Raw genomic sequence first — 15,168 nt, 5'->3', positions numbered from 1 at the left:
GAAGAGGCTGCAGTTTCCCTCTGGCATGAAGATAACCATAGTTGATTCATAAAGCACTTTGAAAACAGGCACTGTGGGACAGTGCTGGGTCTTGTGCTTGGGGGCCTGTCCTCCATTCCCTTCCCGTAATAATGAGTTCTGTTTGGAACTGTAATAAGTTATGAACTGCATGGTTTAGATAATCATAACTATTTGATCAGCTGTCCCCGTTGAACAAAAATCGTACCCAATTTTTAAAAAAAATTTTTGTTGCATCTTTGTAGTAATGTAATTGTATTTTATGCCTGCTTTTTATATTAAAAAATTAAATAAAAGAAATTAAGACAAGCATTTTCATACTCTTCCTGTGAATAGTCCTGGAATGCTGCACCCTCCTAAAATTTATCCCCTAAAATTTTGTCTTCCTCACTGATGGGTATAGCAAAACAAATCATAACCAAGGTTACAGACTTGTGAATATTCTACCCTGTCATTTAGCCCATGGAGAAATACAGAATAGGATTTCAACAAGGAGTCTGTTGCTGATTTGATTTAGGTATTTTAAGAGACATGCAAATCTAACCATCTTACTTGAATGTCCAGGATAAGGAAAAGAGAGGGTGCCTGTTTTGTCAGAACCAGTGTGCTAAGAGGTGGTTTTCGAGGAGGCATTTCTTTGGTAATCAGTGGGTTCCTATTTAGAATACTTACTGGCTACCAGATCTGGGACAGGTTATATCCCCTGGGCTTCAGTGTTCTCATCTTTTGTAAAATTGAGACTTTTATTACAGGATTGTTGCAGAGTTAAGTATGATGTTGTAGGATGTCTGGACTAGTTCAAATATTTGTTCCCTTTTCTTCTGAAAAGGAAAAATGGGAACTCTTCGCCTAAGATAGTGTGTTCTTTAAGGGAGAAGGTTTAAGCAATGATAAAGTTCTAATTAAAAAGTATATATGTATGTGTGTGTATTTTTTAAAAGATTTTATTTATTTATTTGACAGAGATCCCAAGTAGGCAGAGAGGCAGGCAGAGAGAGGAGGAAGCAGGATCTCCGCCAAGCAGAGAGCCCGATGCGGGGCTCGATCCCAGGACCCTAAGATCATGACCTGAGCTGAAGGCAGAGGCTTTAACCCACTAGCCACCCAGGTGCCCCTAAAATAGTATATTTAAATTAAATATTTGTTGAACTCAAAAATCACATAATTTGTATTATACTAATGGTTAGATTATAATTGCATATGAGAAAAAGATTCACTTGGATTTTTTTTTTAATGACAACTGTGAGGGGTACCTGGCTGGCTCAGTTAGTAGAGCATGTGACTCGATCTCAGAATCATGAGTTTGAGCCCCATGTTGGGAATACAGCTTACTTTCACATGGGGCGCCTGGGTGGCTCAGTGGGTTGAGCCTCTGACTCCTGATTTTGGCTCAGGTCATGACCTCAGAGTTGTGAGGTCAAGCCCTGAGTCAGGCTCCATGCTAAGCAGGGAATCTGCTGGGATTCCTCTCCCTCTCCCTCTGCCCCGCTACCTATGTGTGTGCTTGCTCTCCCTCAAAGAAATCTTCAGGAAAAAAAAACGACAACTATGATTGTAAAGCATACAGAATGATTTATTATTTATCTTTGTATACCACGTTTCTCTTCTTGCTGGTTCCAAGCAATAATGTTTTAATTAACCACAGTTTATATTTTTAAAACAGCATTTTAAGTAACTTAAAACTAATCACATTAAAAACCTGACAGTTTTAAGCCTCAGCGAAGTTCAGAAAATAAAAGTTTGTTTTACATAGGCAACTAAAACACTTTCTAATAAGCATCACTGACTTACTATGCCATTCATTATAAAAGGAAAGAGTTTTTAAATCTTTTTTTTTTTTTAAAGATTTTATTTATTTGACAGAGATCACAAGTAGGCAGAGAGGCAGGCAGAGAGAGAGGAGGAAGCAGGCTCCCTGCTGAGCAGAGAGCCCGATGCGGGGCTTGATCCTAGGACCCTAAGATCATGACCTGAGCCAAAGGCAGCGGCTTAACCCACTGAGCCACCCAGGCGCCCCTTAAATCTTAAGGTTTATAAACTTTTACAGTAAAATGCAATGTCCAATAATCTTGACATCATGTTTAGAATATGACAGAATGAAGTCTGTAAATACTTGCCAGCACCCAGCAATACCCTTTTACTGTAGGTATTAGTGGACAAGATGTGGTGTTTTTTCTAAAGGCGTGACCCTTCTAAAAGGCAGCGTTACGCTTGAATCAGAAAGTTCACTGGGACTGCCTCATCCTAAGCAAAGATTGCAGCTAACAGTACCTCTCCTTAAGGAATTACTTAAAGGCACCAAATGAAAATTAAAGGACTAACTTTGGTATAGGAACTCAAGCCAATGTTTGCTTCCCTCGATACCCTTACCGTAGCCTAAGGAGGTACACATGTATTCTGATACGGTAAGGCCAGCCTGTTACAGCTATATGATAAACGGTCCCAGAAAGTGAACCTTAGTAATGTACGACACTTCCACGTATGACTTTGAGAAAAAATCCATTCATAATCATGTGTGCTATGGAGAGGATTTATTCCTTCTAAGATTCCGAAAGCTGAAAACCAGATGTCGTTAGCTCTTTGGAGAGAACTGAATCGTGCACTGCTCAGCCTGCAGGTGTCGGAGCCCTGCCTCCCTCCCCTCCTGATGCCAAGGAGAAGGTGGGAATCAACATTTCTAAACCAGTGTCTAAAACACCTCTGGCTCCAGAGTTTTTGAAACAACTGACTAAACTTACAGAAGACCTTGATGCAGCCGGGTGCTGATTCTCCCCTTGGGTCAGTTGTCAGGAATCCCTTTGGTAGGAGGAACGCATCCATCATTCAGCCTTCACGGCCGCCGTCCTGTAGCGGAGCACCGTGGCTGTCACCCACAGGTTCAAAGCAAGCATGATCACAAACCGCACGAGAACTGAAATCCACCAAGAAAAAAGGTACGTATTAACAAGTACTGTTCTCACGTCCTAAAACAAAAGCACTTCCTGCTCCAAGTGGGAACTTAGCCGCTGCTCAGCCGGCCCAATGAAACCTGAAACTCTACCATCAGGAGAGGTATTGAACAACTTCGGTTCTAAATACTTCTGGGGGGCAGAAACCTTTACCATAAGTGACCTGATGAACTCTCTCCTGATGCATAAGATTTATCAGATTTAATGTGTCTTTGTGGTTGTAAAAATCTGTGGGATGTCAGCTAGATGGACTTTAAACAATTATCCCCAGACACACTGATCACATTCAGGAACAGCCGCCATTTTAAATACGAAGCAAACTACAACTAGAACGTTCTCCATCCTCCAGACTCTTAATATGTGGGTCTGTTTCGCTCGTTAATTACAGTCTGACTCTTCTACGCATACGGAGACTGCTTCGGGTCCTCGGAGAGGACTGAGACCTGGCTTTCCCTTCTCCCATCAGACCCAAGTTTACCATTTGACCAGAATAATTTAATGTGTCTCTCAGAACCCGCAGACGGTGTCTGAGCCGCAGATACAGCCTCCCCAAAGAGACACACCTATGCCCCACTGCTCCGTAGCAATATTTCTCAAATAACATGATGCTTGTTTAAACGGTCTATGTGCCAGGAACCTATTTCTTGTCTTCATACAACAGGTGACACCCTTTGTTTTGATCATTTTCCAAAAATACATACACTCAACTTGGTAGTGGAAAACAGACCAAGGAATCATTCAATTCTTTTAATGTCAATCCAAGTACTTCGCCCCTTTAAAAAGGCAAAGGGATGTAGGGGTCAAATGACTGTCAGCTCGGTAGACTCCGCCTTCACACTCATCCCAGAGCTCCCATTCGCTCTCCGTGGCTAAGCCATGTGTCCCCTGCTCACCACCCTCACGCAGGCCACTCCGTCACAGTCTCCTCCCCTTCTCCCGATCTCATTCTTCCCAATTTGCTGCTCCAGGCCCCTCCAGCTCGGTCAGATTCCCACTCTAGGTGCTCATCCTGTCCTAGTCTTCTACAACACATTTCCCAGCATCCTTCGGTCGTTAGTCGTGTTGACATCACTGTCCCTCCCTCTCCATCCGCTGCTGGGGCGGAGGTTCCACGAGGCTAGGACTCTAGGACCTTGTGCTGCACGTTCTATCCCAGGCCCTACAGGACGCAGACACTCAGTCCTGGAAGTGGGGGCTGACGCCCAGGAGTAAACTTGCTGGCCTCTCCCCGAACAGGAGAGCAAGCTGATCTGTGAAACCCTAGACAGTTTACAAATGAAGCAGGCACAAAGGGCACACAGTTCAAAAAACTGGATACTCACTTGTAAGGTCACTGGTGGTCATTAAAGTTGTTATTATTCTTGCTGTAAAAGAAAACATTCAGCAATATCAACTTGCACTTCAAGATAATTCCTCCAGGTAAAATTAGGGAGCTAATAAGTAATATACCTAATTAGCAATTCCAGAAACCATACATATACTTCAACACGACATAACACTTCAACATTTTAAAGGGGAAAATAAAACTCAAGAAGCCTTCATTTTAAAAAAACTCGGGACACAAAGACCCTTTCCATCAACCCTTAATGGAGACATCGGTCCTTTAGGACACAGAAGAAGTACAAAGTAGAATTCAAAGACCTGAAAGTAGCAAGCCTAGTTAATGTGATAGCTTTGAATTTAAAATATGTTTCTACCTAAAATAGTGTATATGTGTTTTAGGTAGTTCCTGCAAGAATCTGCAGGAACAGTGGAAAGTCTGAACCTGAGACCCAGCAATATGGCTCCAGAAAAACTCACCGCAGCAAATTATATTCATTCTCAAGTCAGTGTGTGACTTGCAGCTCTGTAATCTGTTACGTCATAAAGATTCCTGTTTATAAAACGAGTTAGTGGATTCAACCTAATCAACCTCTTGATGCTTTTCAAAGAATAAGAGAGGATGGCAAATACTAGGCCAGATTTTTGGAGAAAGGTGGGTTTTTACTTTTTTTTTTAGCAGCTGGAATATGGATCTTGCAGACATCGGAAGGTGGCCTGCATGACCTCAGGGTCATTAAATGTCTACTCGGAGGTTCTATGTGAACAGCTACGTGTAAAGGATTAAAGCTTGTGGGACGGTGCCAGGTGGACATCAAGGTCATAAACTTCAGCCGCCGGATGCTGCCCCTCCCCCCACGTCCGGCTCTTACTGGCGCAGGTGTAGGAAGCGAGGCTCCAGGTGAGGGCGCTCACGGCTCCCGAGTCCCCGGTCTTCCACAGGTACTGCAGCTGGGCAAACTTGCTGGCCGCGCTGATGAAGGTACTCAGATTCTGTTTGCAGGTCAAACATGAGAAAGGCAGAGTCCTTGGTTAAAAAAGCAAGAGCAATACCACAAGTGCCTCTGAAGCCACATCATCAGGGTAGGCGACAGCCAGTTGGCACAAGGACAAAGCCCGCGGGAAGGGAGCAAGAGACCCAGCCAGACGCTTGTTTATAACACGCCCAGTTCCACTGCTCGGTGGGCAACGGACGGGCCGTGGCCACAGCGGCTTCTCCAGCCACCTGCCAATGCAATTAGATAGAGGACAGACCGACAGACACACAGATACGGGGTCTTAGAGGCCAGCTGCTTTGAACTGACTCATGAACTCAAAACAGCGAGCACATCCACTCTCATGTCCACGCAGTCCTGGGGACCCTCTGCTGGCCCGCGAGGAGAGAGAGCACACTCCACGGCGAGCAGGGCCCAACCCTGTGGTTTGCCCGCCTTCACCTTGGCCCAGAGACCCGCTGCAGCTGCCAGGCAGAGTGCAGACCAGAGGGAGGGAGGCAGAGGCCGGGATGGGGCCCGCAGGCCACCACCACATTCCTGTCTGCACCAGGGAGGCAGGAACCGGGGGCAGGGACAGGAGCGGCCCGACTGGATCATGACCGTGGGGCTGCTGGGATTTGCTGATGGGCTGTGGGACGCAGACAGAGGGAAGAGGAGGGACAGGCAGAAGCGGGCGGAAGGAGCAGGCAGAGGGTCGCCCTGAAGCCAAGTGAGCAAAGTGATTCAAAGTGAACGCTGACAGGGCAGCAAACGCCCCAGAGAGGCCAAGAGGAGGAACGAATGACAGTGGCTGGTGTCCCTGACCAGAGCACACGTGTGGCTTCTGACACGCACCCGACATGGTGCTGGTGCCCCACGAGCTCTTGCTGAATGACCAAATCCTCAACAGCAACGTGGTTCTGCACGGGTGATGGGGAGGGCGGAGGAGCGAGGGGGTCCCTAGGACACCGACGACTGTGGGGAAGTGATGGGCATGGAGTGCTCCAGCGGAGAAGAGCCAGGGCCTGCGCCCAGAGCCAAAGAGAGGTCTTGCAGGGAGCCGGGTGCAGACGGCTCCGAGGACGGACCCCAGGTGGGAAGACTGCGTCGGGGCGAGCCGGCCAGGGCACGGGGCCGCGCAGGGAACGAAGGTAGGGCCCTGTTCACTCATGCGAGCGGCAAGGCCTGCGCGGCACAGACAGTCTGACAGTGACGGCTGGATACGCCACCGCTCCGTCTTCCAGGAGAAAAACCATCTCCAGAATCGTGAAGTAGTTCTCCTGGGGAGCTTCGCCAAGGCCCGCACAGATTTGGCAAATAAAAATACAGGACACCCACGTAATTCGAATTTCAAATCAACAGAAAATCATTTTTAGCGTATGTCCTGTGCAGTATTGGGGACATATTAATATAAAAAATTCTTCGTTGTTAATACAGCAACCCCACTTACTTGCTCCTACGTGTCACAAGGGTGAAATGTAACAGGGAGTCAAGTGTGTTTTCTGAGCAAAGGTCACATACAAGACGCGGCGGAAGGGGTGAAGTTCATGGATCTGGGAGTGGCAGGCAGACGCTGGTGACCACCAACTCTGCTCCCTTTCCCCTTGGGTGGAGAAGTACACTCCAGTCACCCTGGAGAGAAGATCTGAGGGCACATGGGTCCTGAGCCACCCTCAGAACTCTATTCTCACACACTGGGAATTTGGGGCCCTTAACGAGAGAAGGAAGAAAGTGCAGAGCTAACCCGTTGCTAAGGAGGACAAGAATGCGGCAGCGGCAGGGGAGAGCAAGGTTAGAAAAATAATGCGTTTGTGGCCAATGTGCAATTATCGACCTGATCAGAAGCTCTTTAACTTACGTCTGGTCCTTCAATCTACCACTGTTAACTACCTCCCCAGCCCGGTTCTCTGTGGACTACCCAAAAAAGGAACTAAAAACTGTGGCCAAACATCGGAGAATCAGGTCTTTTACCGTTTGGATGGGACTGTGCTTTTGTTCGTTATCCTTTGGTACAGCTGAAAAATAAGCAGGTTAAACATTTGATCTACATGGTTCTTGGCAGGGCCGGTGGCTTGGAGGGACAGACGACTTCACCCACTGTCTTCAAAAGGCGCGATAACACTTACCATGGCCAGATCTATGGTCCACTTCTGCAGGGGAAGGACGAACCACGAGGCCACAAACCTACCCAGTGCTAAGGGAGACAGCAGTGGTTTAGCTGGTGCCCCGCCACATCCCCCGACCCCGTGCCCGAGCCTCCACGCCAAGACCACGGAGGGTTGGCCCATAAGTGGGCCTGGGACTGGCACTGCTAGAACTTCTCTGATTTGGAAAAGACAAGAACGGCTCAAAAGAACAGAAGCAGATTATGGAAGAGAATGGCCCAGAGCCCCCTGTGTTTGTTGCTAGGGTCCAAACAATTCTTTTTTTTTTTTTTTTTTAAAGATTTTATTTTTATTTATTTATTTGTCAGAGAGAGAGGTAGAGTGAGCACAAGCACAAGCAGACAGAGTGGCAGGCAGAGTCAGAGGGAGAAGCAGGCTCCTTGCAGAGCAAGGAGCCCGATGTGGGACTCGATCCCAGGACGCTGGGATCATGACCTGAGCTGAAGGCAGCTGCTTAACCAACTGAGCCACCCAGGCATCCCGGGTCCAAATGATTCTAAGTGTCCACTTAATCCCTGAGCATCAGACCCCTCCAATGCAATGTCAAAGTTAAGCATTTAAAGAAGATCGACAGGGTAAGGCAGCCGCGTTCTGCAGGTGTCCCATGAAATTCTCTTCATTGACCTTCCCCTTCCTGGCTAACTCCAGTGTCAGTCCAGCCGCGTTAGCCATGCTGGGAGACAGGACACATGACAGCACATTTCGGTCAAGGTCGGTGAGGCTACAAGCCGAGTCAGACCGAGCTGAAGCAAACACAAGAGATAATGGCCAGGAGCCTCAGCTGTGACCTTGGGCAAGTCACTGTCCTTCTTTTAACCTCAGTTTGCTTATCTGCAACATGCTCTTAACACTCCTTGTCCCATCTGTGTCCGCAAGGCCGGTGGCATTCAGAGGGACCCCACCAGGTTGCTAGGATTACAATTAACAACATTATTTAAAGGAAGGGTTCCACAGTGCCCGGGTGAGAAGTAATTCCTGCCAACCTGGTCACACCAGCAGGGCCTCCAGAATCCAGGCAGATGAAATCTTGTTTTTAAAACACACTCTTGGGGCGCCTGGGTGGCTCAGTGGGTTAAAGCCTCTGCCTTAGGCTTAGGTCAGGATCTCAGGATCCTGGGATAGAGACCCGCATTGGGCTCTCTGCTCAGCGGGGAGCCTGCTTCCCCGCCCGCCCCCGCCTCTGCCTACTTCCGATCTCTCTCTGTCAAATAAATAAAATAAAAATCTTTAAAAAAAATGCTCTAATTCAATTTCTTATATGAATTTTGCCCAGCTTTATACTATTCATTACAAATACCCATTTTATGTAACGTTTTACAAAACCTGGCCAGTAGCAGCAGGAACAGCAACTCCTGACTTCCTCAAAATGACCTTTGGGTCAGGTGGCCTGACTTCAAAAATAATCGTACAGGGCACCCTGTTAAATGTGAATTTCAGATCGACAAAAATAGTCTTTGCGTATAAGCACGTCCCACACAATACTGGGGACACGCTTTTGCTAAGGAAGAGTTCACTGTTAACACGGCAAGCCTCCCTCCCGCTCCTCACGGCTGGTCGGAGGAGGTCGTAAACCCGAGCTTGTTCCGTGCTCCCACCACGGTGACTCTTGCGACAAAACGGGGCACGACTCATCTCACAGACGGGACGCGCAGTTTCTACAGAGCGTTGAAATGAAAGCTGGGCCCCGGGTCACAGACGATGCCACGTGAGTGATCCCCACCACAACCCTTCTCATGTCTGGGGCATCATTTTCACTTGGAGCAAACGTTCCAGAACCTCACTCGCACAGGGACAAGCAGGAGCCAGCCCGCCGACCAGGTGTGTTAGTATCGTGTGAATAACAGCCACTCCCGTTATTCGGACTTCAGAGACTCTGAGGACGGTTCCAGGGAAGAGGGAACATCTCCCTTCCCCTAAAGAACAAAGGCCCCAGGCAGATGCTTCCATTGCGCAGCACCGAGTCCACAGCCAATGGGCTCGCTGTGCCGTGGGCACCCCGGCCTCAGCAGAGCGGCCAGAGGGCCAGGACCACCGGGACTATCTCTGGGTTGGGGAGGTATTGTCACTCGTAGGGGGTCTTGCATTTGGGATCTTTTTTAGTTTTTTTTAACCAAGGACATGTATCTGGGAAAGGACTTGGCTTAAGGACACACACGGGAAGCAGGTAACACGCCCTTTCCCCCAACCCCATTCCTGGAGGCAGAAGGAAGGATACGCCCCGAGGTAGGGCACTGCCCCTCTCACGTTCCCATTGAAATGGAAGACACACAGCAGGAGGAGGACATCTGAAAGACAAAGGTCCCCAGTGAGGCAGGAGAAGGGGGGGGGGCTTGTGGGGGGGGGGCCGCGGGGGGGGGGACATGGACATTGGGGGGAACACCAGGGGATGGAGGGGTCCCAGGGACCTGTTACCTTGTGCGATGAGAATGGGGTACTCCAGGTAGGTGAGCAGCGGGTACTCATAGTAACACTGGTACCGGAGAAACACCAGGAAACTGGGGAGAGAGAGAGGGCACGCCTGAGCTCCACTGACCCAGTGCCCCACGGGGAGGCCTGGCCAGCCACCCCCTTCCCCTGGAACTGGAGGTTGGAGCCTGCAAATATCAAGTGGGGGTGATTTGGGACACAAAGGATGGAATGGCCATGGCTTTGCTAGGAGCACGTGCCCAGGGCCGACGGGGCGCTGGGCATGACATGCACGGTCTCTGCCAAGTCCCTTCCACGGAGGCCAAGCCGTGCGCCAGCCAGCATGCGGCCCCCAGGCTGGCCTGTCTCCGAAGCTCCAGGGCACAGGCAGCCTCCCCGGAAGGCTCAGATGGACATCCCAGGGGGCAGGAGGTGGAGCTCGTGAGGGGCTGGGCACGTGTGGGCGCAGCCCTGAGCGGAGAGACGAGTCCTGGGGAAGAACAACTCCTTGGACCATCTCTGTGGCCTTCCAGAGCGCTGCCCCGGCTAGGAGGAGCAGCGGGGGGAAGGCAGGACAAACAGCCCACCAGTTCCTTAAGAAGATTCTAACTCGAAGTGGCCCGAGACTTGGTGGGTAGAGACCCCAGGAGATAACCCTTCTCAGGAGGAAAGGCCTGGGCTTCCCGCCCTTCCAGCGCACACACCCCCGCCGTGTGCTAAACCCCCGTGCTGTCCCCGCAGACCCTCCTGCCCCATCACCCAGGCCCTCTGTGCAGGGGAGCCAGAGCCTCTCTCCCTCCTCCCCCTCATCCAAATGTAACCTCTCACGACCTCAGTGAGGAAGGGGACTGGCGAGCCTGTGCCTCCCGCCCCAATCCTGTTTCCAACTTAGCCAACCGTCCTTGGCTGAGCTGGGGGTAAGGTCGCAGGATGGGAGGTGGGCCGCCAGCGTCACCGTGAGTGCGCGCGTCTCCGCGGGCCTGGGCATCCCTCACTGTCCCCTTCACAGCCTGCAGCCTGCCCCACGGACCCCCGCAGGCTGCCCGCAGGCTGTCTGGCTATGCAGTGGGTCACATCTGGGAGTCAGGGGAAAAGCGGGGGCTCTTCCTGGCTTCACCGGGCTGCCTGGCCTCCCCTCCGTCTGCCTCTAGAACAGCACCTTTCTGAGGGGGACCTGGGGGCGGCTCTACCCCACCCACCTCTGCAGAGCACAAGGGCAGCCTGCCAGCTGCAGGCACAGCAAACTCGGAGCAGGCCCTGGGGGACGGATGACCTGTAAGGTCATGAGCAGGCTTCGCAGCAACCCACATTTCATGTCATTTTCTGGAATCATTAAGATATGGCTTATGTCCCCATTGGCGCAATTCTTTCAGACACAGGTTTTCGGAGTTAATTTGCTAAGATCAGGATCCAAGGAGTGTACCTGTCCTCCAAGAGGCTATCTCTTCTCCTTCCCAGGAGATAAAGGGTCCTGCTGATGCTGATGCCTACGGGGTTCCTTCTGCTGGAATTCTGGCGGCTCCCCTCCCCCTAGTAGGCCTCAGGCAGGTCCTGCCCCGAGCGCCCGGTCCCAGGCGGCCCCCACCAGCGAAGGCTGGGGAAGGAAAGGGGGGAGCTGCCAACCCTTCCCCCCACCCACGACGTGGCGGATGAGCCCAGAAAGCAGCAAAACCCAGTGTGCGTGGAGAGCGGGAGAAGGTAGGCATCAGCATGGAGAGAGCCAGGGACCGCCTGAGCCCTGGAGTCCTGCCGCTGCCCGTGAACTTGGGCCCGGTGCTTCACCTTCTCCGCCTCGGGTTCCTGCTGGCTGGGGAAGAAAACAGTGCTTTCCCCCTTGGCCGTCCTGAGGACTGAATACCATAAAGCCTTTAAAGCACAGGGTCCGCACGCAGACCCGGCTCTGGAGGAAGTGCGGCCTGAGCCGGCGATAAAACCCAGGAATCCAGCGGCGGGAGCCCCAGATCACTTCCAGCTCAGCTTGGAGGAGAGGGGCCTGGTCACAGCCGCGGCCATCTACAGCGGTCGGTGCGCCCGGCCGGCCTCCACGAAGCCCACCGCCCGCGCCGCCAACTGTGCGGCGATCCCCGGGGGCCCCGCACACGGGCCTCCCGCACCCGCCCCCGCGGGCCGCACCGCACCGCCCGGGGCCGGTTCCGCCCCCGCGCGCGGTCGGACAGCGCGACGGCCCCCCGCTGCGGGCCGCCTGACGAGCTGCAGGTGCGCGCACGCTCCCGACCCAAGAGAGGCGTCGGCGGTCTTGGCTCACCCGCACCGCGCCAGCCTCACCTTCCCCGGTCGGGGACCTAGAAAACCGACGCCCTCTCTCCGGCCGTCCCCGCCTCAGGACGCACGCAGCGGTGCGGGGCCTCTCCGATCCCGGTTGCCCAGCCGCGACCCCAGTGTTGCGGGGTCGTTCACACACTCGCCAGCGCCCGATTTTTTCTGGACGAAGCCTCTCCCTACATGGGCGCGCCCGGGGCAGGACCCCCCATTTCTCCCACCCCCCCACCCCAGGTCTCTTCCTCCCTCCCTTGCCCCTGGCTGCTATCCAGCCCCCGAATCCCGGGGTCAACCCGCGGGCTGCCTCTCCAGGGCGTGCTTCCCGCCGAGGACTGGCCCGCACGGTCGCGCGGCGGTAACTGGGGGGCCCGAGCGGGCGAGGTGCGAGGTGAGGTGGGCCTGGCTTTGCCAGGGGTGTCGGGCTTCGTGTACCTGCTTTCCCACCAATTCGAATTTTCCCAGCCGAGGTTTACAACTCTGCTTTTCGCGTTTACATCTTTAAATACGGAGTCAGGGCGGCGGCTCCGAACTTCTGACGCACCCTCTCCGGCTGACTGTGGCCGGATTCAAGTCCTTCTCCCTCCAAAGAGCTCTCCATTCTCTGAAGCCTCCTCCCCCCGTCACGTGTACCTTTTAAAAGCCAGGGGATCCTTAGGATTTATAGTTCAACCCCTCATTTACACGCAAAGAAATCGGGACCCGAGAAAAGGGGTGATGGCGGGGGAGGATGTGTATGAGAGAGCCTCCAGGTGCAAATGGCGCGCTCAAAGCCGCTCGGTCGGTCTGTGGCTGCCGGACGGGTGATTTCGCCAGATGGTTTCCGTGTCTGTAAACTGGGCGTGCGCCGTGGGCGCGGTGAGCCGCAACTAATCAGGGATGGTGAGCGGCCCCAGGAACTATCTACCCAGTGGCCGGGCGCTTTCGGCTCCGCTTCCCGGCCCTACTCTGTTAGACTCGCGGCGCTCCCGGGGTCCCGGCCCCTCCAGGCCGCAGAGACGAGGGGGAAGGGCAGCCGCCCCGGCCTTACCCCGCCAGCTCCAGAAGTAAACTCGGGAGGCTGATGCCCCGCGCGCTGCGCGCCGCCAGCACCGCGGAGATCTGCGGCAGCTTGAGCGCGGCGCACACGCCCAGGGTGCTCCAGTTGCAGAACAGCAGCAGCTGCTCCCGCATGGCGCCCGCGGGGCTGGGGGCTCCCGGCCCGGCCTTGAGGGACTTGGGGACTCGGCGGGGGCGCAGCTGCGCGTGGGAAGGAAACTGCTCTGCGCTGGGCCGCCGGGCGCGCCGAGTCCTTCCGCCTTCCCTGGGCGCCCGCGTCCACGCCCAGGGGCCGCCCCGCCCAGGCCCGCCCCGTTGGCGACCGCACCCCCGCCCCGATCTCCGCGCCCCGCCCGGATCCGGTCCTCCCCCCTCCCCGCCGCCCGTCCGCCCCGCCCCGCGTCTGGCCCCGACCCCTCCCCAGATACTCCCCGAGGCCACCCAGTCCAGGGGCCGCGCCTCCGCCCGCTTCTCGGCTCCCGGTCCCGCTCGGGGCCGCCCCTCACCACCCCGCCCCTCGCCGTCCGCCGGGCGCCCGGCTGGCCCCGCCCCCGCCCCCGCCCCGGTCCCCCCGGTCCACCCGGTCCGGTTCACCCCGGTCCACCGGGTCCGGGTGCGCTCCTCCCCATCCGTCCGCCCCGCCCCCGGCCCCGCCCCCGCCCCCGCCCCGCGTCCGCCCTGCCCCGGGGCGGCCACTGCGGCCGCGGTTCTCGGGCGGTGCCGGCTGCTGATGCACTTTTTTTGTGTTGGGGGCGCGCGGTGCCGAGCTGCCGGGGGACCCCCGGACGGTTCCGCTTTCCCACAGGCTGGGTGGGGACGGGCTGAATCCCGGGAGGGCAAACGGGCACCCCCTCGCGGGAGGATGGACCATTTTGTGGGATTTTTCACTCCCCAAGCGCTGTGCTTTGTTTCCCCAGGAAGCATTTCAGAGATGAAACCTTGTGACGACGTTAACGATCCAACTCCGTAGACGTGCGACCTCCTCGTTTTACTTGGGGACACGGGCTTCGCGGCCGGGGGCGGGGGCGGCGTGCAGCACCTCCCAGGGTCGTCTCATTTCTGCCCTTTCTTGCCGCTGGGTGTGGGGCGCTCCTCCCCATCCCCTAGAAGTCGGGCACCTCACCACTTCAGAGGGAACGTTGTTCTTGAGGAGGTAAAACAGAGTCTGTGATACAAGAAGGTAAGGTAGACGCGGCACAAAACGGCGGAGTGTGTTCTCCAAGCTCTCGGAATCCACGGAGCGGTCAGGTTCTGAAGCGGGGGAAAAAACCAGCAACAACCCAACAACAACAAATGACACAAATGCGATGCTAGAATTCGCGGTGGCTGGTTCTGTGCCGTGACTCTCAGCCTGGCTTCAGGCTTTCCTCCCGTCTGGCCCCATGTTCCTCCCCGCGCCTCCAGCCCCCCGACCTGGGCATCAAAACCTTCCTCTGGAAAAAACCAGAAGTATCGGTTCCTCCTTCCCAAGCCTAAATTAGGGGAACTGGATGTCCAGAAGGAAACTTTCAAGAGGAAAATGAAGAGTGTGCATGTTAAATCCTCATCTTCTAGAGATTCTGAAATACTTAGAAATGAAATATATTATGTCTGGAATTGGTTTCCAAATACTGGGGGCCTGGGTGGCAGGGTGGGGAGGTGGGCGGAACAAGAGGAGATGTGAGTTGATCGTTCTTGGCGTTGATGATGGGTCTATGGCGGAAGCACTGTTCTACAATGAAGTTTTAAAACCAAAGAGAAGGTAGGCACGGGGTTCTTGTTCCTCTAGTTTTAAGGGAAGGATTCTGTGCTCCAGAAGGGTCAGGCAGCCTGCTTCCTGTACCCCAGCTGGCCCCGCTGGAGTCTCTCTGTTCCCCAGGCACCGTGCTTCGTAGGGCACTCCCTGGGAGCCCGGTGCTTGGGTGGCTTGGCTGTAGCTCTGCATGACTCTAGGTCATTCGTCCAACCTCCTGGTGCCTCAGTTTTCTCCTCTGCAGAATGGGTAGAGCAAAGGCTTCCTGGTACACATGGGAATGTCGGCTC

The 15,168-nt window shown here is 54.1% G+C and overlaps 1 protein-coding gene across 1 annotated transcript; it reads right to left on the bottom strand.

Moving 5' to 3' along the window:
• Window positions 1-1,559: 1,559 nt before the first annotated feature.
• SLC66A3 (solute carrier family 66 member 3) lies at window positions 1,560-13,366 on the bottom strand. Its single transcript, XM_059405158.1, has 7 exons — window positions 13,139-13,366; window positions 9,838-9,920; window positions 9,641-9,710; window positions 7,387-7,444; window positions 5,159-5,279; window positions 4,289-4,330; window positions 1,560-2,929 (listed from the first exon to the last, which is right to left on the bottom strand). Exons 1-7 carry the CDS (start codon window positions 13,279-13,281, stop codon window positions 2,838-2,840), a joined length of 609 nt encoding a protein of 202 aa, XP_059261141.1. The 5' UTR covers window positions 13,282-13,366; the 3' UTR covers window positions 1,560-2,837.
• Window positions 13,367-15,168: the final 1,802 nt, after the last annotated feature.

The sequence above is a fragment of the Mustela nigripes genome, chromosome 7 (assembly GCF_022355385.1).
Source record: "Mustela nigripes isolate SB6536 chromosome 7, MUSNIG.SB6536, whole genome shotgun sequence".
Lineage (NCBI taxonomy): Eukaryota > Metazoa > Chordata > Mammalia > Carnivora > Mustelidae > Mustela > Mustela nigripes.
The sequence above is the reverse complement of the archived record's forward strand: the minus strand, read 5'-3'. Positions and strand labels throughout refer to the sequence as shown.

What these genes read in the sequence shown, in the direction of transcription:
- SLC66A3 (XM_059405158.1), bottom strand. Translation starts at nt 13,281, where the DNA reads ATGCGGGAGCAGCTGCTGCTGTTCTGCAACTGGAGCACCCTGGGCGTG. An exon ending in TTACTTCTGGAGCTGGCGGG is followed by an intron (nt 9,921 to 13,138) that starts GTAAGGCCGGGG and finishes CTCTCTCCCCAG; the next exon opens with TTTCCTGGTGTTTCTCCGGT. An exon ending in GCAGTGCCCTACCTCGGGGC is followed by an intron (nt 7,445 to 9,640) that starts GTATCCTTCCTT and finishes AGCACTGGGTAG; the next exon opens with GTTTGTGGCCTCGTGGTTCG.